At 56.1% G+C, this 25113-nt stretch overlaps 1 protein-coding gene across 1 annotated transcript; it reads left to right on the top strand.

Annotated features, from left to right (window-relative positions):
* The first annotated feature begins 761 nt into the window (after positions 1 to 761).
* LOC136331734 (ATPase family AAA domain-containing protein 3) lies at positions 762 to 24821 on the top strand. Its single transcript, XM_066270701.1, has 16 exons — positions 762 to 2507; positions 6498 to 6574; positions 6843 to 6944; positions 7286 to 7345; positions 8577 to 8646; positions 9044 to 9209; positions 9348 to 9417; positions 12481 to 12636; positions 13254 to 13310; positions 13473 to 13598; positions 13804 to 13928; positions 14347 to 14398; positions 14739 to 14809; positions 15585 to 15752; positions 17044 to 17152; positions 24038 to 24821. Exons 1-16 carry the CDS (start codon positions 2306 to 2308, stop codon positions 24200 to 24202), a joined length of 1776 nt encoding a protein of 591 aa, XP_066126798.1. The 5' UTR covers positions 762 to 2305; the 3' UTR covers positions 24203 to 24821.
* The last annotated feature ends 292 nt before the right edge of the window (positions 24822 to 25113 follow it).

The following is a 25113-nucleotide window of genomic DNA, read 5'->3' as shown; positions in this document are numbered from 1 at the left end:
ATGTGTTTTTTTAAATTTTTATTTATTTATTCATTTTAGAGAGAGAGAGTTAGAATGAGAGAGAGAGAGAGAGAGAGAAAGGGGGGAGGAGCAGGAAGCATCAACTCCCATATATGCCTTGACCAGGCAAGCCCAGGGTTTTGAACCGGTGACCTCAGTGTTCCAGGTCAATGCTTTATCCACTGCACCACCACAGGTCAGGCTGATGTGTTTTCTCTTTAAAATAACTTTAAATGCAGAGCTATATTCTCAGTTATTCCTTTTTGTATAAAAGTAAGCCAGCTTGCCTGACTTGTGGTGGCCCAGAGGATCAAGCGTTGACCTGGAATGCTGAGGTCACCAGTTTGAAACCCAGGTCAAGGCACATATGGGAGTTGATGCTTCCTGCTCCCCCCCCCACACACACACACTTCTCTCTCTCCATCTCTCTTCTCTCTATATAAAAAACAAAACAAAACAAAAAAACTCCGAATAAATAAAATCTTTAAAAAAACCAACGCAACACAACACTACATGAGTTTGCCAAGTGCAGGCCTGCAGACAGACCTAGAGAGGGGCCTGTGGCCAAGTGTGTGAGCAAGAGCTTGGGCCTTTTACCTATTTCCTCTTGATCCAGCCAAGCGCTGGCAGGGCTGCTGAGGGAGGAAGGGTTTGTGACTAGTCCATGAAAACCTTGAATATGGCCACTGGGGGGGGGGGGCTCTGGCTGGAAAACGCATTTGGTTTTACTCTTCATTGGGGGTGGGAATCACAAAATCATTCTTGAAATTTTTTTCTCTTTTTATTCAGGTTTACACTTGTTTTCATTCTCGTGGGGAAACTTACTCTCTATAATTCCAAGGACTCAACCAATTCTATAAGGAAAGAACGAAGGGGCTAGTTGGACTTTTATTACTTTTGGACACTACACTGTGGTTCCTAGAGCAACCCTGGCCTGTGCCCACCCTTGTTTCCCTCTGTCCCAGGAGGGTCTTGCCTGCCCCTTTGTCCACGCAGCAGGCATGTGCCCTTTATAAGTTCCCAAGAAGTCCTTACCAGAGACTAGAAGCCAGGAACCTAAGTTCTCCTTCAGCGAGGGCACCCTCTGTGGGGCTTTGGTGGCCTGCTCTGCCTTTGCAGGTCGGAGATCTGTCCCCGTCCCTTCTGAGCCACTTCTGAGTGACACAAAAGATCACACAACCATGCCTGACCAGGCGGTGGCGCAGTGGATAGAGCGTCGGACTGGGATGCAGAGGACCCAGGTTCGAGACCCCAAGGTCGCCAGCTTGAGCGCGGGCTCATCTGGTTTGAGCAAAAATCCCACCAGCTTGAGGTCGCTCAGTCTGCTGAAGGCCCGCGGTCAAGGCACATATGAGAAAGCAATCAATGAACAACTAAGGTGTTGCAACGAGCAATGAAAAACTAATGATTGATGCTTCTCATCTCTCTCCGTTCCTGTCTGTCCCTGTCTATCCCTCTCTCTGACTCACCCTCTGTCTCTGTAAAAAAAAAAAAAAAAAAAAAAGATCACACAACCACAGACCACTGTAACTCCATGAGACAGCGAGAGGAGGATCGGCAGGGCCTCACTCCAGTCCGGCACTTCATCCAGGGGAGGTTGCGGGAGACTGGCCTGGAACCACGCTTCTACCCTTTCATCGCCGTACTGAGCGCAGCCTCACGCTCCAGAACCGCGCTCGCCCGCCCGGCACAGGCTCCACCTCTTCGGCCCCTGGCGGGCGCTGCGCCAGGACCACGTGACCGCGGAAACCGGCCGCTGCGGGAGGCGGTCGAAAGTGCCGCACGGGGTGTCAATGCCAAGCCTCGCACCACAGGTGGGGTTTTCCCCCGCGGTTTAGCCGCTTCCGCAGGCTCCTCCTCTCGCAGCCTCTCCGGTCCCCGCTGCACATCAAGAAGCCTCTCCGCGGCCGCGGCGTCTGGACCTCTGCGGGCGCCCAGGGCAACGGGACACGCCGTTGCTATGCAGAACTGGTATCCCAGGACGCATACGCTTCCAGCCCATGAATTCTGTCCCCGACCTGATCCCGTAACGGAGCCCCGCCCCACCCTAGGCGGCCAGCCCCAGAGCACGTTCGGCAATCACGGCGCCGACTCTAATGACGTCATGGTCACCTCAGTCAATCCAAAGGCCGCGCGCGGGACGGGGTCCACACGCGCTTCCGTCGCCCCGGAGGAAGAGGCGTGTGTCGCGCCTGCGCAGTGGCTCTGACCGCCGGCTCACAGCGCGTGGAGGCTGCTCCGACTCGCTCGTGTCAGCTCGGCTTCGGGTCCAGGCTGCTGCGGCGGCGCGCAGCGCTCGCGGGCTATGTCGTGGCTCTTCGGAATCAAGAGCCCCAAGGGCGAAGGCGAGGGTCCACCGCTGTCCCTGCCGCCAGCGCCGCCTGGGGCCGCGGGCGGCGGGGACCGCGGCGCGGGAGACCGGCCGGGACCCAAGGACAAATGGAGCAACTTCGATCCGACGGGCCTGGAGCGCGCGGCCAAGGCGGCGCGCGAGCTGGAGCACTCGCGTGAGTGCGGCGGCGTGGGCGTGGGCGAGGGTGTGACGGGCCCGGGCGGGGGCTCCTCTACAGAGAGCCAGTTCACCGAGCGCCCGGCCATCTGGGGGTCTTTAGCCCCTTAGTCGTCTGAGCAATAGAGTGGCACGTGGCTGTCAACAGCCCTACTTGTCAGATGAGGATACTGACCTTCGGAAGTGAATCTGCCCGAGCTACCTTGCCTGGAGGGAGGTTTGGGATCCTATCGCCCTTGGCACCTTCCCAGCTGACACTTGCCCTTCAGGTGAGGAAACCAGCGCAGAGAGGACTTTCAGAGATAACAAGTAGCAGGTTCCAGGGCTGGGCCTTGGTCTTCAGTTCCTGCTGTGTGCGGCAGTTCCTGTCCCCCTCTTGCTGCTTCCACGTGGAACGGCCAAGGCGTGGCCAGATCCGGGGTCCTGTTGTAGCGGTCGCTAGTAGTTTTCCACTGAAGAAGCATGGTCGAGGGTCATTGGTTTTAAGAAGAATATAGCAAGATTAGGACACCTTAGCTTTCAGGCAGGCGAGGTCTGTAAAGCAACGAGTCAGACAGCCCTGGCACAGCCTGATGACCTACCTTCCTGACCCAGGGCCTTCAAGGCATCAGCAGCAACTGGAGCTTCACTAAGCCCACATCTTTTCTCCAACTTTCCTTTCTCCCGTGGCTTTAACCATTTGTTTCAAGATGTAGTATAAAGTTAAGAGCCTGGAATGTAGAAGACGTTGAATAAACATTGAAAGAATACAATGGCTCTCAAACTTTTGTCTAAGCAGAGGTGCCCTTTTTTCCAAAGGATACCTTGTAGAGAAGCCTTGTAAGCTGGTATGAGCTTAACATCCCTGTCACTTTGTGGCTCAGTCCCCACCCTTCTCCGGAGGCTATACAAACATCCTGGGCAAAGGTCTCTGGACCTGTCTGGCTCTCAGATCCTAGAGCAGGGGTTGGGAACCTATGACTCGCGAGCCAGATGTGGCTCCTTTGATGGCTGCATCTGGCTCGCAGACAAATCTTTAATAAAAAAAATAATAACGTTAAAAATATAAAACATTCTCATGTATTACAATCCATTCATTTCCTACCGCTCATGTTCATGGGACAACACCAAATTTTTATTGGATAATGCATAACATGTACATAGGTCATTGTAATGGCTCTCACGGAATTACATTTTAAAATATGTGGCGTTCATGGCTTTCTCAGCCATGTTTCCCAACCCCTGTCCTAGAGGGACATTCAAAACATCTAGACATCTGGTCCAGGCCCAGAACAGTTTTATGTCTAGCTGGGACACACTGAACCCAGCCTAGGTGTATTAAGCTTTCTAGGCAATTTTAATCATCAGGTTGGGTACGGAAACAATAGAGCACCTCAGATGATAACAGACTTCTGACATGTGACCTGATTTTTTGTTAAAGGCTTAGTTGGGGGACACCTTTCTATCCCAGATCCTGTGGTTTTTGCCCACTTACCACATCCAGAATGCCAAAGTTTTCCCACTTTTAGAAGCTGAGCCCTGACTGTTGGCTCCCCCACTCCACGTAGGCATACAGGCTGGGCTAGCAGCCTTGTGTGTATGAGGGGACAGCTCCTGCCTGCTCATGCCCCAAGATGCTCCCATGTCTCCTGCCCCAGAACGTTCCAGAATGTTTTCCACGTGGTCCCCAGGACCTCTCTCTGCTCTCCTAGCACCAAGCCCTCACTCTCCCACCAAGCAGCACGTCCTATAGAGTTCTCAGGTGCTGCTACCACCTACACTTATATTCCCATCGGTCTCCTCATCCAGTGACTATTCCAGATGTGGTCTCTACCTCATTTTTGTTCCTGCTGTCCTTCCTGGTCTCATCGCTGCCCAGTGGGAGAGGATTTGCCATGGTGCCCCGCCCCTTCCTGTCCCAAGCCGGTCTTCCCAGGGTGCCTCATGCCCCTGTGTCTCATCCCCTCTGCAAGCCCATCCTTTCTAGACACCTGGTTCTCAACCAGCAGCACCTGAAGTGCTTGGCCTCAGCCTGCTCTCTTGAAGCCAACTGGAGCTGTCCTTAGCTGTTCCTTGCAGGGGGGCTGCCATCGCGGTCCCTTGGGCCCCTGGTGCACCCTGTGTCCCAGGTCTCCGGCCCTTGGAGGCCAGAACACATTTGGTCTTGAGCAGCCTGTGAGCTCCAGTCTACCTGCCTGTACATTCCAGGAAGACAGGTGCCTAAAAGAGCACCCTGCCCGTGGTGGCTGCTGCTTGATGCTGTGGGGTATGTGTCTCCTGGTGCAGAATGATTTCAAGGTGATGAACTGTTACTGTTAGTGCCAATATTGCAGCCTGTGGCCATCCGGGAAGCTGGGTGTCAGGCCTGTGGCGAGCAGTTCACCTGCTTCCTCATTTCACTCCAAGAGTCGGGGTTGGATCTTGGGTGTGTGTGTGGGAGGGACTTTGCTTGCTCCCTTGTCAGGCGAGGTGCTCAAAGGTTAACCTGGCTTGCCAGGGGTCACATGAGGAAACTGGCAGCTGGGATTCGGTCTCAGTGTGGTGGGCCTCTGACACCCATGTTCTGATGTTCTGTCTTGTGCTCTCTGCTCCCTCTGCATCATTTGTTGAAAGGCCTCCTCTGGTCTGTTCAGTTCTCAGCTCTGGGTTCCCACACTCACCAGTGCAGTGGGCTGGGGCTCTTTTGCCCTCATGCCTCCTCTCAGAAGGGTCCTGATATAATATAATCAGCCTCCTGTCACCATCACCAGAGACCCTGGGGAGGCTTGGCAGTGGGGCTCTAGGAGGTCCTTCCCCAGATTTGACACTAGATCCATATCACTGTATACCCCAGCAGACCGTGCAAACACGGGGGCTTCTTCCACATCTAATGTGTGGGGTACACTTGCAGTGGCAATTTGACTCCCCCCCTCAAAAGCCCCAGGACTGTAAACAGGTGTTATGCTTTAGTTAATGACATGTTTGCTGCAGGGAGTGATGGAAACTGAGGTCCACAGTTTCCTTTGAAGGCTTCGAAACGTAAGACAAATCATGGGGGATAAAAGGATGGACAAGCTAAGGGAGCCAACTACGAATGTGGTAGTATCAGGGATCTGGGTTCACGGAGCCCCTGCCTTCTTTCCAGGCTTTTGCCTGGCAGAAGACTTCCAGCTGACTCGTGGACAACGCAGGGGTCAGGGCCACCCACCTCCATCCACCCAGTTTGTACAACTTGGGTCGGCCTTCCATATATGCGGTTTCATAACCTCAGATAGAAAATACTGTTTTCAGCCCACAGTTGGCTGAATCCATGAAGATGAAATCCAGGGATACTGAGGGCCAACAGTGTGTTGATTGGAAAAAGTCCCGTGTATGAGTGGACCCGTGGAGCTCGTGTTCAAGAGTCAGCTACGTTGTGCTCGGGAGAACTGGGTCACAACAGTGGTGCTTGAGTGACCTGGTCTTTCTCAGCCAAGAAGGGACCAGAAGTCAATTTCTTTTCCAAAGCACCCAAACGTAGATGTGAATTCTACGTTATGAAGGAAGTGCCTGTGGAAGGCATTACAATACATGTGAAGAGCTGCCTCCTGGTGCACACAGCTTGTTTCCGAGTTACTTCTCATTTGCTTTCCATTCGTCTTCTCACTTGCCTGTGCTAGTAGGTCGATAACATGTCGGAGGTTTAAGAGAAATGTACGGACCATGAGGAACAAGGGACATTTGCCACGGGCTTGCTGTTTGTTTAATTGGGAAAGGATTGCCGTGTTGACCTCAGTGCCCATGGGTCAGCCTTTCTGATGGAGCCTTCTGGAATGTGATGACCCTCTGGGGGACAGGCCCTGGCACAGGCGTGGGGGTCATTCTCTTTGGGGCAGATCAGACATGAGTGATGGTCACTGGGCAAGGTCTGACCAGGATGAGGTGGAGCACATGTCCTTTGAGGTTGGGGTGAGCTGTGGTCTCCCTGGCAGCATGAACGCACACCCGGGCCCGTGAGTCCTAAGGCCCATATCTCCCGTGCTCCTCGCAGGACACGCGAAGGAGGCACTGAAGCTGGCGCAGATGCAGGAGCAGACGCTGCAGCTGGAGCAGCAGTCCAAGCTCAAAGTGAGTAGTGGCGTGGGGCTGCAGGGCAGCTCCAGCGGAGGAGAGGGGGTGACCTTGAGTGATGGGTGCCTCCTTCCGCAGTGTATAGGCTGGGAGCAGGGAGCGGCCAGAGATTGGTGCTCGGTGCACGGTGGGTTCCTGCAGCAGAGCCTGGGCCCAAGCACTTCACAGACCTGTCCACCCCCATGTATACGCGGAATGGGAGGGGCTGTTGGGCTGCCCAAGCCTGCGTTGGGAGTCCTGAGCCTCAGCGGGTTTGTGTCCACAGGAGTATGAAGCCGCCGTGGAGCAGCTGAAGAATGAGCAGGTCCGCGTGCAGGCCGAAGAGCGCAGGAAGACCCTGAGTGAGGAGACGCGGCAGCACCAGGCCGTAAGGGCCACGGGGCCACTCCACTCAGGCAGGGGGGGGCCTGGGTGACCAGGAGGGGATCCGGGGGTGCACCATGTCCCACATGCAGTCAGGGTCACCTGTTGACCCATCAAGTACCTAGGGTGGCCTTGCACACACACTGGAGACCCACGGGTCCCTCAGTGTTGGATATTCCGGGAGCCTGTGTATCTGCACGTGTGTGCTCGCTGACAATGCAGGCAGGGCTGGGGGGCTTCTCTGAGGCCCCAGCGCCCAGTCGAGTCTGAGTCCACGTGTTGGTTTTGGATGATCCACCAGCTTCTTCAGCTGAGCTGTGTTCACGCTGCTCTCTCCCTTCCTAGAGGGCCCAGTACCAGGACAAGCTGGCCCGGCAGCGCTACGATGACCAGCTGAGGCAGCAGGTGAGGTGGCACACCTGCACGGGAGGGTGCCTCGTCCTCCCTGAGAGCATGGTGTCTTCTGGGGCAGGTGATGGGCCCCAGGCCGGGGCTGTGGACATGTGGGTCATGCTGGCTCCTGGGGGATCTTTTTTTTTTTTTTTTTTTTTTTTTTTTCTGAAGCTGGAAACAGGGAGAGACAGTCAGACAGACTCCCGCATGCGCCCAACCGGGATCCACCCAGCACGCCCACCAGGGGCGACGCTCTGCCCACCACGGGGCGATGCTCTGCCCATCCTGGGCGTCGCCATGTTGCGACCAGAGCCACTCTAGCGCCTGAGGCAGAGGCCACAGAGCCTCCCCAGCGCCCGGGCCATCTTTGCTCCAATGGAGCCTTGGCTGCGGGAGGGGAAGAGAGAGACAGAGAGGAAAGCGTGGCGAAGGGGTGGAGAAGCAAATGGGCGCTTCTCCTGTGTGCCCTGGCCGGGAATTGAACCCGGGTCCTCCGCACGCTAGGCTGACGCTCTACCGCTGAGCCAACCGGCCAGGGCCACCTGGGGGATCTTTTGTCAGACACCCACACGTGTACACAGGTGCATGCACACGGGAGAAACACACCTCCCGGCTCCTGCCACACAGCGTGCTGTGTCCCCTCCATGGCAGAGGCACCACTCTCAGGGTTCTCCAGGTGGGATGAGACCAGAAACCTGGCTGTGACAGGGTCACGGGAGGTTTTAAATGTTCGTGCCTGCCTGACCTGTGATGGCACAGTGGATAAAGCGTTGACCTGGAAAGCTGAGGTTACAGGTTCAAAACCCTGGGCTTGCCCAGTCAAGGCACATACGGGAGTTCATGCTTCCTGCTCCTCCCCCCATGTGTCTCCCTTCTCTCTCTCTCTCTCTCTCTCTCTCTCTCTTTCTCTCTCTCTCCCCTTAAATGAATAAATCTTAAAAAAAATATATTCGTGCCTGACACAGGCATTATAGCTTTAAAACTTAACAGTCAGTCAAAACCACAGTAGAGCTGTGCTGGTGGTAAGGGCTCCTGAGCCTGGCCCCTCAGGACATGCATGTCCCCAGCCATGTTCAGACCTGCCTGCCACGGACTATGGATTACGCAGGTGTCTGGTCGCTTGGCCCAGAGGAGGTCTGAGCGTCTGGAGTGGTGGACCCTTCCACAGCTGGAGCAGCTGCCCTCTTAATTGGATGCTGTTTCCTGACTCTGAAAGTGTTCCCTCTCTCTTGTGGCTTCTCAGCAACTTCTCAATGAGGAGAATTTACGGAAGCAGGAGGAGTCCGTGCAGAAGCAGGAGGCCATGAAGCGAGGTAGAGTTGCCAGTTTGCCCAGGGTGCTGGGGGTCGTGTCCTCAGAGCCAGCCTAGGAGGCTGCCACTCAAAAAAAGGCTTGCAGGCTTGTGGGTGGGTAGATGCTGCTTCAGACCCTTCGAGCCCTGGCCAGGCTTCCTGAGACCCACAGTGGGGGCTTTGCCTTCTGAGCTGGGGCTTCAAAGTAGAAACTGGGGGACTGGGCATTCTGGGACTCACCCTTCTGCCCCGGGTACCCCAGGTCTCCGTGAATTACTCCCCTTTGAGAAGGGTGCTTGGGCCTCAGGTCCATATTCACGGCTCTGTTGAGGACCGGTGTAGCCCCAGTGAGCAGAGTGGTGGCGGCCGGGTACATTGGGCCTGGGGCTGAGAGCTGCACCCTGCATCCCCGCGGCAGCCACCGTAGAGCGGGAGATGGAGCTGCGGCACAAGCATGAGATGATGCGGGTGGAGGCCGAGGCACGCGCCCGGGCCAAGGCCGAGCGCGAGAATGCCGACATCATCCGGGAGCAGATCCGTCTGCAGGCTGCCGAGCGCCGCCAGACCATTCTGGAGTCAATCAGGTGAGGCCATGCTGAGGTCCCCGCGGATCCCGTGATCCGCATGCTGACGGGAAAACTTTCTGCTGGGGCCCTTGCCCTCTCTCCAGCCAGGTGCACAGGCCCAGTTCCCTCCTGGTCACATCAGTGCTCCCCCTACAGGACGGCTGGCACCCTGTTTGGTGAAGGATTCCGTGCCTTTGTGACAGACTGGGACAAAGTGACAGCCACGGTAAGCACCACTGCTACCATGGGGTCTGGTGCCTTTGCTGAGCCTCATCCCTGTCCCACGGGAAGGTGGCTGCTGGGCCTCCCGCTGCCCCCATGCATACTGCACATGACGGAGTCTCCAGGTTTGGGCACTTGAAACAATTCCGCGTTGATACCAGCAGCATTGGGTAAAGGGCATTGGGTTACCAACCTTCGGCTACAAGGGTAGCATGGGAAGCGTGTGCTAGGGTCTAGTTCTCCATCACCCTTTGGGAAGTGTCGCTAAGTGCCTGGCAGCGTCAGTGGTGGGACCCAGCTGAGACAGCAGGTCAGGGTCATGCTGGGGAGCCCCCCTCCAAATGAGCTTCTGTGGGGGTTTCCACCATCCAGCAGGAAGCAGTGGTTGTTCCAGTGAGGCCATAGGGCCATGGGCCCACACTCTGAAAGCCCACTGCTGTGCCCTGTACTTCGGGGTGCTGGCATCGGCTGGAGTAGCTCCTGGAAACCCTCTAGCTGGGCAGCGCTTCCCACACACGGCCCCGGGCTGAGGCCTGATGCCCCAACGCGGCTCAGACAGCACATGTGCTGATCCCCAGCCCGGTGGCCAAGTGGTGAGGAGCCAGGTATCCCAAAGCACCTGTGTTCCTGGAGCCCTTCCACAATGTCCTGTTCTGCACACGGTTCCAGCCTCACTCTGGGAATGGAGGGGCATGAGGTCAGGCTATACCTCAAGGAAAGCAGGGACTGGACTGTCCTGGTAAGACAGTTGGACCTCCCATTGAGGGACCTTGCAGCTGGTCAGTCAGACTGGTGGTTCTTACATTGGCCCTAGAGCTGTCCTCCTCAGGCCAGCGATGTGGGTGGACACGGGCTCCTGTCATACTCTACTAAAAATGTGTTGTGAGTAATGTGCTGGGGACCCTAGCCCTCGGCGTGGGGGCCCTGAATAACGCGGGTCCAGGTTCTGAGAGTCCAGTCTGCCGCCCAGTTGGACCGAGTGAGCTTGGCAGGTTCTCAGGCTTCTGAGCAGGGCTGCCTTGAGTTGAGTGCCGGTTCTAAGTGCCGGCCACCTCCTTCTCTTCCCTCTTTCCGTTCCCTGCTTCACACAGCCAGCTGCTTGGGTGGCAGCCTCTTCCAAATTGACTCTGTCCTGCCTCCCCTCATGTCTCTGCGCAGAGTGGCGTTCATAGGAGGGAGACCTGGTGTTGGGGTCTGTTCTGCAGAGGCTGTGGGTTTGGCTCCATGTCCTCAGTGTCCTTGCCCAGCACGCGGGAGTTGCTCAGGTCCTGCTGTGGCCTCAGCTGCCGAGTGTTTGCACGGAAAGCCTCAGAGGAGACAGTTGCGACTGGTGGTTAGACCCTCAGGACTCTCACCAGCTTGGTCGTGATCGTCACAGGAAGTTAAGGGCAGGACTTAAAAGAGGTTAATAAGCCTTGGCCGGTTGGTTCAGTGATAGAGCGTCAGCCCGGCATGTGGAAGTCCCGCGTTTGATTCCCAGTCAGGGCACACAGGAGAAGTGCCCATTTGCTTCCACCCTCCTTCTTCTCCTATCTCTCTCTTTCCCTCTCACAGCCAGGGCTCCATTGGAGCAAAGTTGGCCCAGGCGCAGAGGATGTCTCCATAGCCTCTGCCTCAGTCACTAGAATGGCTCCCGTTGCAACGAAGCAACGCCCCAGATGGGCAGAGCATCGCCCCCTGGTGGGCATACCAGGTGGAACCCCGTCGGGTGCATGTGGGAGTCTGACTGCCTCCCCACTTCTAACTTCGGAACAGTACAAAAAAAAAAAAAAGAGGTTAATAAACCTACAAGAAAAGTCAAGGTCACAGTCCTGGGGCTTAGCTAACCTCAGTCAGTAATGGCTTTTCACTGTCCACTGGTGGGTTCCACGCAGTCCTGCTCTTGTCACGACCTTGTCTTTAGGAGGTCAGAGAGCCCTGAGGTTCCATTTGAGCCGAGACCCTGCAGGGTGGTGTGTCCCTGAGCGAGGAACAAGTGTAGCCGGGTTTCCCGCTGGTCCCCACTGTTCTGACTGGGAGGAGGCTCCTGGTGCCTGGACCATCGGCCCCCTCCTCCCAGGTGCTGTCTGCTGAGACACTGGCCCCTGCACTCTGGGGCAGGTCCTGACCACGTGCCCTTGCTCAGACAGCAGGAAGGGTCACAGGGACACTGAGTGGAGAAGAGAAGGCCCAACGAGGCAGAGCTGACTGAGCAGGGTTCCAGAGGGAGGCTAGCTCTGCAGTACAGGGGTCTCGTGTCCTGGAGTCCTGCATGCATCCCCTGCTCCCAGTGGGGACCGGCATTCCGTCCGTTTCAGTGGTCACTGCCCCTGGCGTATTCTGACGGGTGTCAGGGTGCCCTGGCTCTCCCTCTGTGGTCTCCGTGCTGCGGGCTCCAGACTTCACTGGCTGTTCCTAGAAACCCCTCAGCAGCTTATTCACGGGAGGATCCAGAGGCACGTGTGCTGGTTAAGTCTCAGGCCGTCCTCATTTCAGAGTCCCTGCCAGCCCTTGGCTGTCTGTCCTGTTTGAAGAGCTGTCTGAGCTGTTTACCTTCCAAGCTGGATGGACACGGGCAGGAAGCAGGATGACACGTGGGGTCACTGGGATTTGATACTCTCTTCTCACCATCACAACTAGAACTAGTTCATATAGCCTACGGGTCAAGAGCCTATGGGTCATCGTCCTCCTGCAGAGGCCCAGCCATTTACTTTGTGGGGAATAGTTTTAGTTCCATTTTCAGATTTTGGCATAGGTTCTGGGAGCCTCTCACTGCAACTCCTGGTCAAGTGCCCAAGCTCCCACCCTGGTGTTGGGTTTGTCCCCCAGCAGCTTATTGGAGCTCAGCTGGGCTGAAAGCTTCCCTAGTCCTGCTGGAATACATCCTCTAGTAGCTTTCTGAGAAAGGGCGTTTGGGATGAGCTTTTTGGTGTCTTACTTTCTGCAGTCATGTGTGATGGCGCACCACTGGGATCTGGACACTCTCCCACGTGACTCCTGACATAGGAGAGATGAGGTGGTGAGGGCACCCACTGTGGAGTGACATGGTGAGGTGGGCATCACTCAGCTCCTTTCTGTCCTGCTGCAGGTGGCTGGGCTGACACTCCTGGCTGTCGGGGTCTATTCTGCCAAGAACGCCACATCAGTGGCTGGGCGGTACATCGAGGCCCGGCTGGGAAAGCCATCCCTGGTGAGGGAGACCTCTCGTATCACTGTGCTGGAAGCGCTGCGGCACCCCTTACAGGTAATGAGTGGGCCTGGCTGCGGGGCTGACCCAGTCCTCGGTGGAGCTATGTCTCGCCCACTTCTGACATGACAGCCAAGCATTCTTTGTCCTCCTTCCCTCCTATTTTATCCAAAGCCTGCCCTCTCCTTCCTGCATGTTGGGTTTGCTTTGGCTTTGTGCTCTTTGATGGCGTCCCTGGGGGTCTGTCCATCAGCACTAGGAAGGAGGAACTTCAGCCCGGTCTGCTCAGTCACCCCTGGGACTGTGGATGTGACTGCATCTCTGGGTCGACTCCAGAGTGCTTACAAACGGCTGGGGCTCCTTTCTGCCCTTTTCTTGTAAGAAGTTGCTGGAAGTATTAGTGCTGGCAGCCCCCCTGCCAGGGAAGCCAGCTCCAGGCCCAGCACTGATCCCAACGCATGTCTCCCATAGGCTGCAATGTCTGTTTTGTGATGTGGGAGATTGAGGAAAAAAGAGATCAGCAACGGTCCTGGTGGCTTCCCAAAGTGGCCTGTCCCACGTGTCCTGGGCTCTGGGCCCCAGGGAGGATCTGTTCCATGTGGCAGGCTGTCTGTTCCAAAGCTTGGTGGCCACGCTGTGGGCTGGTAGTGACCCTGACCCTCCTTCCTCCACAGGTCAGCAGGCGGTTGCTCAGTAAGCCTCAGGATGCTCTGGAGGGTGTGGTCCTCAGCGTAAGTAGGGCTGCTGGCTGGGTGGAGGCGGGGCGTGTGGGCCAGCCCTTGTGAGCCCAGCTGGGGATGAGCGGCCTCTTGCGCTGGCCCAGGTGGCAGGTGCTTAGGATGGACGGACTTGGTGGAGTGTGCCCCAAACCGAGCCGCCCTGTCCCCTGGTAGCCCAGCCTGGAGGCGCGTGTGCGGGACATCGCCATTGCCACGAGAAACACCAAGAAGAACCACAGTCTGTACCGGAACATCCTGATGTACGGGCCGCCCGGGACTGGCAAGACGCTGTTTGCCAAGGTGAGATGTGCCATTGCCAGGGTTTGCACCGGCCTGGGATCCAGATGCCATGGGCAGTGCCATGGGGGTGGTGTGGCCCTTCCCTGTGAGGGCCGTCTCTTTTCAGAGATGTGGGTGGAGTGTAGACCTCGCCTGTTGTACCAGAGGAAGACTGTGCTGGGCTCACCCTGCCCTCCCCACCCCCACCTCCCGTCTTCCCCTCTAGAAACTCGCTCTGCACTCAGGTATGGACTACGCCATCATGACAGGCGGGGATGTGGCCCCCATGGGGCGGGACGGCGTGACTGCTGTGCACAAGGTCTTCGACTGGGCCAACACAAGCCGGCGAGGGTGAGCGGGCAGCGCCTTTCCACAGGCCCCCAGTGCACGCTCCCAGGCCTGGTTCCTGGCGGCCACCCAGCTGTTGCTGGGCAGGGGTCAGTGACTTGTCTGCAGACTGCTCTGGTGGTCCTGGTGGTCCTGCAGCACCACAGCGGGGTGGGAAACTCACGCAATGCAGTCCCCGGTGACCTGTGAGCAGCATAGGAGCCTCTGAGTACGGGCCGAGAATGTCATTTAGGCTGAGCTGTGTGTCCCCCCACTTTTTCCTGACTGACACTGTACATGCCCTGCCCCAGGTTGAGGTCTGGGGTCTTCAAGTTGCTGAGGGTGGCGTGTAGTTGGGGTTCCTGAGCACCCGGCTGTCCTAGAGGGTCAGTGCTTGTGCTGGACCCCCTCCCACCCCTCATGTAGCTCCTCCCCTTCACAGCCTCCTCCTCTTCGTGGACGAAGCAGACGCCTTCCTCAGGAAGCGAGCCACTGTGAGTATTCTGGAAACTTCTGTCCAGTGGTGGGCATGGGTGTTGTGTCTAGCGTCTTAAGCCGGCCTACAAATCCAGCTATGTCTGTGCTTTCTGGGAGGGTCGTGACTGGCCTGCGCCTCAGCTGAGGAGCTGTGCTTCCTTTCTAAATTTGGTTTGAAAAGCAGACGTCGTAGCTGTGGCATTTTTTAGAATCTTCTTGGAAGTTTCGGTTTTCAAGTTTAGATTCCTAGATGCCGTCGTGCCCCCGGGAAGAGAGGACAGCCCTTTCCGTGGCCTGCCCCCAAAGCTCCGCGGCCCAGGCCAGCGGCTCGTGCCTGACGCCCGCTTCTGTCTGCAGGAGAAGATAAGTGAGGATCTCAGGGCCACCCTGAACGCCTTCCTGCACCGGACGGGCCAGCACAGCAGCAAGTGAGGACCGCCTGCCGGCATGAGGCTCTGTGTGCACGCTCTCCTGTGTCGGCCCGTGTGGTCCTCACACTGCCTCCCACAGAGGAAATCCAAGGTGTTGCCTCTGCTCACACTGCTGCTGCAGGGCAGGAACAGTGGAGCCGAGGCAGCGTCCCGGATCTGGGACGTCCCCACATCAGTCACCCGAGCAACGTGTAGGAACCACTGAGATTTGCTCAGTGTCTCAGGCTCAGTTGGGTGGCTAGGTCACTGCCCCTGGCGCCTCTGGCTGCCCCCCAGAGAGGGGCTGCGCGGTGGTGGCCCACAGCTGGGTACCCTGGGGCACAGATGCCCTGCGAGTGGGCTGGTCTTTTCCCATCCCCTGATCACACTCTTGCGCGGTGGCGAGATGCCCTCAGTCCGCCGCCTGCTGTGGCTGAGACCCCTGGAGAGGTGGTGTGTCTGTGCCTGTTGAGTTGGCTCCTCTGCTCAGCTGAACCCCAGGCTCTGAAACCTTGGTTTCCTGTTTGGGGAATGGAGAGGTCTGTCTCAGACCCGGGGGTGCCTGTCCCTCTTGTGCACAATGAAGTTTTTCCAGGTGGGGCTGTTGGCCAGAGAAGCGTGAAATGGGGGCAAGAACAGAACTGTTGGAGTGAAGGTGGGCGGCAGAGGGCAATGCTTTTTTAAAAAGCTGCCCAGTGAAATCTAGAATGCTGCCCTGGGTGGGTTTGAGGCCTGTACCCTGGGTAGTGCTTGGCTCTGGAGCCCCTCAGCTCCTGCTGTCTGTCGGCTGCAGGTTCATGCTGGTCCTGGCCAGCAACCAGCCCGAGCAGTTTGACTGGGCCATCAATGACCGCATCGACGAGATGGTCAGCTTTGACCTGCCGCAGCTGGAGGAGCGGGAGCGCCTGGTGAGGATGTATTTTGACAAGTATGTTCTTAAACCAGCCACAGAAGGAAAGCAGTAAGTGTCCTGGGCAGCCTGCTGCTGCTCCCACCCTGTCTCACTCCCAACAGTGCCTTGGCCCCACCAGGTCCTGGTCCACGTGCCGTACCCTAGTCCTAACCCTGTGACTTCATGAGGGGCTCAAGGTGGGGTCATGCGGCTCTGTCACTCGAGACCCTGCTGTGCCCTGTCCACCTGCCCTGTCCTGTGCAGTTGCCACCTGCTGTTCTCTACCCACTGCTCCCTGTCTTCCTGTCCCATCCTTTCCACCTGTTCAGACCCCGGGCCCCTGTCCAACTCTTTGCTAGGTCTTCTAGTTAACAACCCATCACCCTGTATGACTAGTCTCTCCATCCTCTTGTGACACAGAGCACCTTAAGGAAACAGACGCCTCGCTGCGGTCAGGCCTGGTAATTAGAGGCCATTGTGGCCATTTGCAGATATGTGGGGAGCTTCGCTCTGAGACTGTCCCCTGTCAATCCTGACTCCCAGGAGCCGGGGGCCCCGTGCCAGCACACAGCAAGGCCCACAGCAGGGTGGTGCCCTCCACGCCGTCCGTCTGGGCCGTGCTCTCCCTGGTTTGCTGGAGTGCTCCAGATAGGCAAAGGCTGGACTATTTTAACCATCTCCAGGGGACAGAGCTCAGCAGCACTGACCTGAATCCCTCCTGTCACTGTCAGCAGCGAGTGTGGCTTCCGTTCCAGACGGACTTTGCCCGCCCGCTGCCCTGTGCTGCCTGTCCTCTCTGGCTCCCTCTGGGCTTCCTCCACCCTTTGCCCCTGGCTGCCCCCCCCCATTGCCCACGGGCTCATCCCAGCCAGACTGCAGCCCACACAGTGTGCGGTGTCAGTTTGAGGCCCTCCTTAACTGGCCTTCAGCCTTCAGCCTTCAGCCAGACCCACCTGGGGAAGGCTCAGCTCACACGTGGAGATCCAGTGTGAACTTTGCTGCGATGCGAAGCCCTGTGCCCCCGCTTTGATTTCCCACGTGCTTGGTCAGCAGCTCACCCCTCACGCAGTTTTAGCTGCCTTGCCGTTTGGCATGACAGGACATGGTCTCTACCCCTTGTTCCCATACATCCTGATCAGCGCCACAGCTGCTCCTGCAGCACGTCCTACCCCACCATCCTTACCACCTGCCCCCCCGCCTGGGCTCCAGGGGGAAAGGAAGTGCCCACCAGGGTGGGAAGAGCAGATAAGCTGTGCCTGGGGGTTCCCTGCACAGGCTCCTGCCCCGCACAGTCATCCCCGCCCTGCCTCTGTGGGTCCTGGGGCGCCCTGGGCGTCACTGGGGAACTCCTCCTCACCAGGCGCTTGAAGCTGGCCCAGTTTGACTACGGGAAGAAGTGCTCGGAGATAGCGCATCTGACAGTGGGCATGTCGGGCCGGGAGATCTCCCAGCTGGCTGTGGCGTGGCAGGTGAGCTGGAGACGTGTGCCCTGTGGGCACAGGTGGGACAAATGGAGAGACCCTCAAGAGTCACGTGAAGGCGCACGCCTCCCCTGCCTTCCCCTGGAATGTTTTCTGTGGAAGGATTTCCAGCACAGATGAGACCAGCTACCCTATCTGCCTGCGCCACCCTGGTGGGGAGGGGTCAGGGCTGTCATTGGCTTTCATGCGGTGCTCTCCATTTTCATCCATATCAGTGGGGCATTGGGGTGCCCTGGGCTGAGTGTCTCGGGAACCACTGGACTGTCCCAGACGGTGCCCAGGGCAGTTGGCACAGGCAGCTCTGATGCCAGGTGGGGATCCTAGGGGACACCACCAGGCTCAGACACGTCCCATGAGCTGTCTGTGGGCTTGTCAGAGGGCAGAGGAGGTGAGGAACCAGGAAGTCCATCTGACCGGGTCAAGTCCCGGGCGGTGCTGACCACTGGTATTCAGGATCCCTGCTCCTGCAGGGCAGGACAGGCTGCCTGTTACCTCGCTGGCTGCCTCGACCACGCAGCTTAGTTCATCCACGTGTTGTGGCTCGGGGCACACAGGCCAGGGGCTCTCCTCACTCCCCCACTCTGTTCTCCTCTGAGCTGTCTCAGCAGCCGCTCCACAGGCAGCCCCTGACCCCTGGAGCCTCAGCTGCAGCCTTCCTGGAGGTGTTTGCTCCTTGGCTGTGGACAAGGAAAGCCTGGTTGGGTGGAGGGTGCCGCAGGGCTTCTGTCCGGGGCCTCCACAGCGTCGCTCTTAGGTGTGTCTCAGGCTATGCAACAGCCCGAGCACCTTGGATTTAGAAGTACTTTTAAGTGAATGTGTGTTTAATTAACAAAGGATACACCTACTTCAGTTAGTAGATCATAGCTCAGACATGCGGGGGTTTGTAGCAGCATGAATGGGGCTGTGCTGCTGTAATAGCCCCAAATGGCAGACTTGTCCCCTGTGGGTCAGAGGGGAGCTCTGCTCCAGGCTGTCCTCACATAGGACCCAGGCCTATGACAGTGGCTGTTCCCACAGCCCACACAGTGGAGAACAGATGCTATACAAGCACCACAGGCCAGGGGATTTAATCACACATTTATTTCTCATGGTTCTGGAGGGGTCAGTGTCAAATCAGGGGGCCATCTTGGTGGGGCTGTCTTGCTGTGTTCTCACAGCAGACAGGGCTGTCTGGTGTCTCCTAATAAGGACACCAGTCTAAATTTTACCTAAATTAGTTTCTTAGAGGCCCCATCTCCAATATAACCACACTGGGGGTTAGGGCTTTGCCGTCTGGATTGGGGGTGGGCGTAGGCATTTGGTTCCTAACAGTGGGTCATGCCCTGGGTCTCGACTTTTGCATCAAGACCCATAAACCTCCCTTCTCTTCACATCTCATTGGCCAAGCCAGGTGACAAAGCCCTCCAAATGCCTGGCAAGTAAGAGTTGGGGATCAGCAGACCCCACACGAGTGTGGGAGGAAGTGTGAGTGGGTTCCTGGAGCCCGAGGGGCTGGTCCTCACACTAGGGTGTATCCGGTCATGGACTGGTCAGCTCGGCCCAAGGCCTGTTAGTCCCATGCCTTGTGGGAGGGGAGGCAGTAAATGCGTGTGCTGCACCGTCTGGGAAGGAGTGTGGTCAGTCTCCCTCCGTGCGGCCTGAGTTGCTGGGTGGCTGCAGTTGCCCTGTCCACCAGGCTGGGAGCCAGGCCACTCGTGCTTGTGCTCTGAAGTTCACCCTTGTGGCATCACGCGGACCCACAGCAATAGTCTTGTCAATGCAAGTTTATGCCTCATCACTGGAGCCACTTGTGGGGACTCACTGTATACTAATCACGTCTGTGTGCACAGCTCGAGGACATTAAGCACATTCACATTGTTGTATAGCCGTCACCACCATCCTGTCCAGAACTTTCCCATTTTCCCAAACTAGCACTCTGTTTCCATTAAATACTAACCCCTGCCACCCCCTCCTGCAGCCTCCGCACCACCATCTACTCTCTGTCTCTATGGACCTGACCCCTCCAGGGATCCCTATGAGTGGATCAGTGACACAGCATTTGTCCTTCTGTGTCTGGCTTATTTCACGGAGCATAATGTCCTCCAGGTCCCTCCATGTAGCAGGTCAGGCTTGAGTTAATTTTTATATATGGTGTGAGGTAAGGGTCCAACCTCATCCTTTGGTGTGTGGACATCTGGTTCTCCCAGCTCCGTTTGTTGAAAAAACTGTCCTTTCTCCTTGATAGTCTTGGAACCCTTGTTGGAAATCACTCCACCACAGATGTAAGGGTTTATTCTGGGCTTCTGTTCTGTCTCACTGTTCTCTTTGTCTTGATGCCAACACCATGCTGATTTGATCACTGTAGCTTTGTAGTGGGTTTTTTTTTTAAAGATTTTTTTTATTCATTATGGGGGGGGGGGAGAGAGAGAGAGAGGGGGAAGGAGCAGGAAGCATCAACTCCCACATGTGCCTTGACCAGGCAAGCCCAGGGTTTTGAACCGGCAACCTCAGCGTTTCCAGGTTGACACTCCATCCACTGCGCCACCACAGGTCAGGCGCTTTGTAGTGGGTTTTAACATCAGGAAGTATGGGTCCTCTAGCTTTGTTGCCCTTATCCAAGGTTGCTTTGGCTGTTTGGGGTCTCTTCGGATTCCATATGAATTGTAGGATGAGTTTTTGTTTTTTTTTAGTTTCTGTACCTATAGTTAGTTGCCATTGACATTGTAACAATACTAAGTTTGACATTGTAACAATACTAAGTTTCCTGGTGCATGAACACAGACAGACATCTTTCTATATTTTAGTGTCTTAATTTCTTTCAGCAACATTTTGTAGTTTTCAGTGTCCAAGTCTTTTACCTCCTTAGGTAATTCCTATTTTCTTTCTGATGCTATTGTAAATGAAATTATTTTCTTAACTTCTTTTTCTCCCAATAGATCATTGGTACTGTATAGAAACATTTTTTTTGTGTGTTAATTTTGTAACCATCAACTTGACTGAATTTATTTTAACAGTTTTGAGGGGAAATTTTTTATTGATTTTATTTATTTATTTATTTATTTATTGTGGCAGAAACAGAGTCAGAGAGAGGGACAGATAGGGACAGATAGGAGGGGAGAGAAACATCAATCTTCATTGCAGCTCCTTACTTAGTTCATTGATTGATTTCTCATATGTGATTTGATGGGGGGGATACAGCAGATAGAGTGACCCCTTGCTCGAGTCAGCAACCTTGGACTCAAGCTGGTGAGCCTTGCTCAAACCAGATGAGCCGCCCTGGCCGGTTGGCTCAGCGGTAGAGCGTCGGCCTAGCGTGCGGAGGACCCGGGTTCGATTCCCGGCCAGGGCACATAGGAGAAGCGCCCATTTGCTTCTCCACCCCTCCGCCGCGCTTTCCTCTCTGTCTCTCTCTTCCCCTCCCGCAGCCAAGGCTCCATTGGAGCAAAGATGGCCCGGGCGCTGGGGATGGCTCTGTGGCCTCTGCTTCAGGCGCTAGAGTGGCTCTGGTCGCAACATGGCGACGCCCAGGATGGGCAGAGCATCGTCCCCTGGTGGGCAGAGCTTCGCCCCATGGTGGGCGTGCCGGGTGGATCCCGGTCGGGCGCATGCGGGAGTCTGTCTGACTATCTCTCCCTATTTCCAGCTTCAGAAAAATGCAAAAAAAAAAAAAAAAAAAAACCAGATGAGCCCGCGCTCAAGCTGGCAACCTCGGGGTCTCGAACCATGTCCTCCACATCCCAGTGCGACGCTCTATCCACTGCGCCACCGCCTGGTCAGGCTAACTGACTGATTTTAGAGAGACAGAAACATCAATTTGTTGTTCCATTTAGTTGTTCATTCATTGGTTGCTTCTTGTATGTGCTCTGACTAGGGATTGAACCTGCAACCTTGGTGTATCAGGATGATGCTCTAACCATCTGACCTACCTGCCAGGGCCAGTTTCCTTTTCTTACCTAACTGCCCTGGCTAGGAATTCCAGTGCTATGTTGAATAGAAGTGAGAATGGGCATCCTTGTCTGGTTCCTGATCGTGGAAGAAAAGCTTTCTGTCTTTCACCACTGAAATGTTTCTGGTGGGTTTTCTATTTGTGTCTTTTATCATATCAAGGAATCTCCTATTTCTAGTTTATTGAGCATTTTTCATCAAGAAAGGGTGTTGGATTTTGCCAAATGCTTTTTCTATATCAACTGAGATGATTATGTGCTCTTTGTCCTCTTTTTTTTTTTTTTAACAGAGATAGAGGGACAGAAACGGAGAAACGGAGAGATGAGAAGCATCAATCATCAGTTTTTCGCTGCGACACCTTAGTTGTTCATTGATTGCTTTTTCACATGTGCCTTGACTGGGGGCCTTCAGCAGACCGAGTAACCCCTTGCTCGAGCCAGCGACCTTGGGTCCAAGCTGGTGAGCTTTTTGCTCAAGCCAGATGAGCCTGCGCTCAAGCTGGAGAGCTCGGGGTCTCAAGCCTGGGTCCTTCCGCATCCCAGTGCGACGCTCTATCCACTGTGCCACCGCCTGGTCAGGCTGTCCTCTTTCTTTTCTTAAAATTTTTTTTTTTGTTTTTAGATTTTATTTATTCATTTTAGAAAGAAGGGACACAGGGAGAGGGGGCGGGGGATGGGGGGAGGAGCAGAAAGCATCAACTCCCACATATGCCTTGACCAGGCAAGCAGGGGTTTCAAACCAGCGACCTCAGCATTCCAGGTCGATGCTCTACCCACTGCGCCACCACAGGTCAGGCCTGTCCTCTTTCTTAATGGTGGTGTCTCACATTCATTGGTTTTGCTGTGCTGAACCCTGGAATAATCCCACGTGGTATGGTGTGTAATCCTTTCCCTGTGCTGCTGTTGCATTCAGTTTGCTGGTGTTTTGTTGAGCATCTTTGTGTTTATAAGGCATGCTTTTCCTTGTAGTGTGTTTGTCTGGCTTTGGTGTCAGGGTTAGGGCCTCCTAGAGTTAGGAAACCTTTCCTTCATCTTCAGTGTTTGGAAGAGCTTGATGAGGACTGGTATTAGTTTTCAATCATTTCGAGTTCACAGAGAAGTGCCCAGGATGACACAGAGGGCTCCTGTGTGCTGTGCATGTCTCTACGAGGCACGTGTGCCACATCACGAGCAGTTTCACCTGGACTCGTCTTCCCCAAGACCCCACCCAGGATGCCCCGTTGCACCTAGTCGTCACGTCTCCTTCTTAGGTTCCTCTGGGCTGTGACGGCTCCTCAGATGTCCCTCGTTTGTGATGACCCTGGCAGTTCTGAGGGTGTTGGTTTTGTGTAGAATGCCACTCGTTGGGTTTGTTTGATGTTTTTCTTATGATTAGATTGGGATTGTGGGTTTTGGGGAGGAGACCGCAGAGGTGAGGCGCCCCTCTGGTCACGTCATATCTGGATCACCTGATCGCCGCAGGACATCACAGGGATGGTGGCCTGGGTCACCCCTATGATCAACTGGTTAAGGTAGTGGCCACTGTGTTTCCCCTTTTCCTCATTTATTTGGAAGAGCATCACTAAGCGCAGCCCTTCCTCCACAGGGTCCAGTCCCTGTTGGGGGCACATGGCTGCACAGATGCTCTGGAATTCCGGAAGGAGCAGCTGCTCTCTCTCTTCCTGCCCCTTCCTGCCAGAGGGGCCTCTGACAGCTTCCAGACCCCGACCCACATGGGCCACTGGGCTGGAGCACTCCCCCTGGGGACTTTGCCCCCCTTTCTCTCTGCTTTGCAGGGCGTGTATGCTCCTCATAGGAGGCTGCATGGGCAGCCCCCTCTCTGCACAGCCCAGGCTGGGCACTGAGCAAAGTGAGCAAAGTGACTGGTCATCTCAGATGATGGGAGCTTGCTCACGATGCCCCATGTGGACTGAGGCTGCTCAGATAGCTGGAGACATCTGGCTGGAGTGGCTCAGGCCATCGGCCTGATAGACACTGAGTACCATCTTCACAGCAGCCTTGATCAGAGCAACAGGCCGGGTGACAGGAAGCAGGAGGGGTACTGAGTCATCTGGGAAGGGGCATTGGCCAATGGACACCCAGAGGTAACCTGTTTGACAACTGAGGTGTTGTGGACCACACTGGGGCCTGATTATAAAACTTTGGTGCCCTCCCCAGGTGATTGGCCAAGTTTGGGGCAGGAAATCCTGGGTATTAGGAGTGCAGAGCTGCTGGACTCTCAGTGGCCCATGGATCTGAGAGGACTGTTTGTAGACAGTGGAGATCCTGTGAGAAGCAGGTCCTGCTGGACCACCACTGCTCAGTATTCAGGGGCAGTTGGGCCTGGTAGGGCTACTCTGACCCAATCCCAATTGCTGGGGGCTCCTGGGAAGCTTTCTGCCTGGGGACCCTGCTCTCCCCTCTGTGTCAGAGTGGACCTGTCCCCTAAATGGCCTGTGGTGGTTCTGGCTTCTGTGCCCTGGTATTGAGAGCAGCTCTGCTGTCTGAGAAGCAGGGGTGCTCCAGGTCTGCAGTGGGGGGCTGGGCTGCTTCCTGAGCAAGTAGCCTGGGCTTTCAAACTTCAGAAAGTCATTGACAAACTGTGGAGCATGACAGGGCTTGGGGGTGGTGCAGGGATGGCGCCAGCTCTGGGCTGCACACCACCTGCGAGCAGGCATGTGTGGGCACACGTGTGTGCCATCAGCAGGTAGGAGGGTGTTGACCAGGCATCCCCTGGTAGACCCAGCATCCCTGGCTTTGATCCCACCTGCCCCTACCCCAAAGGAGGGCGTCTCTAAGAAATGGGCTCATGGAGGGGGAGGTGACAGCCAAGCTGTCTCATCCCTGGGTCTGGCCCTGGCCTACCGGCCCCTGGTGCCTGGTGGTCTTCAAAGGCCTGAGGCTGGGAGGCCCTTTCCCCATGCACGCAGCTACCTCAGGTACCCTGCTCAGCATTCTATTTCCTTGCTAGGCCATGGCATATGCCTCCGAGGACGGGGTCCTCACAGAGGCCATGATGGACACCCGGGTCCAGGATGCCATCCAGCAACACCAGCAGAAGATGCAGTGGCTGAAGGCTGAGGGAGCTGGGCCTGAGGGCAGCCAGCCCCTACCCCCAAGTGCGCGGACTGCGTGAGCCAGGCCTCGACACCCCGGGGCCCTGTGGCACACTAGCTGGGTAGAATCACCGAGAGGAAGCAGTGAGGCGCCCGTGTCTCATGGCGGCCAGCAGAGGAGCCGCACAGCCGCCCGCTCCTCAGCGTTTTTTAATATTCCTCCAGCCAGGGCAAGCGTGACATTAAAGGCTCTGATGAGGACCAGCTGCAGCTGCCCCCTCCAAGCTGTGGTTTTGGCGGGGGAGGTCAGGCTAGGGCCACCCTCAGGACACTTTGAAGATATGTCTCTAAGCCAGGCCCAGAGCAAGAAGACACAGCCCCCATGCCCAGTGAAAGTGGCCAAGGTGACCCTGCCTGGTGACCAGCAGTAGGGAGGAGCCTGATTTGGCCCAGTCCCATCTGGGACCAGAACCCACTGATGGCCAAGCCAAACAGAGCAGGCCTGTCCTGTGGTGCCCTTCACAAGTTTGTGTCCTTGGGTACCTGGCAGGATCTGCACCTGAGACTGGAGACCTTGAACCTACTGGCTAGGGTCATCCAGTGCTTGAGAACTGCCCTGGCCCAGACAACCTGCTTCCCTCCCTCTATAGGAGCTGGAGTCTTTTTGTCCAGCATCTAATAAAAACTCTTGACACCATACCTCAGTGTCTTGTCTCGTGGCTGGTGTGAGGGGCGGGGCTTGAGGTGTCAGAGGTGAAAGAAGAGGCAGAGGCTGGAGCTTTCTGGAGAATTTACTGACCAGCAGGGGTAGGGGTCACAGTGAGGCGCTGACCGGGGATGCCCTGGGCAGAGTGGCCGCACTTGCCACAGCGGGGCTCAGGGGCCTTATTGCTGCTGGGCAGGGGCCTCCCCCAGACCCCTGCCCCTACCTCCCCCCACCCCACTGCGGCCCGCGGGCGCACACGCCCCATGCACATGCTCCCGTGTGCAG

Source organism: Saccopteryx bilineata, chromosome 3, assembly GCF_036850765.1.
Source record: "Saccopteryx bilineata isolate mSacBil1 chromosome 3, mSacBil1_pri_phased_curated, whole genome shotgun sequence".
Classification (NCBI taxonomy): Eukaryota; Metazoa; Chordata; class Mammalia; order Chiroptera; family Emballonuridae; genus Saccopteryx; species Saccopteryx bilineata.
This window is presented reverse-complemented; position numbering and strand designations above follow the sequence as displayed.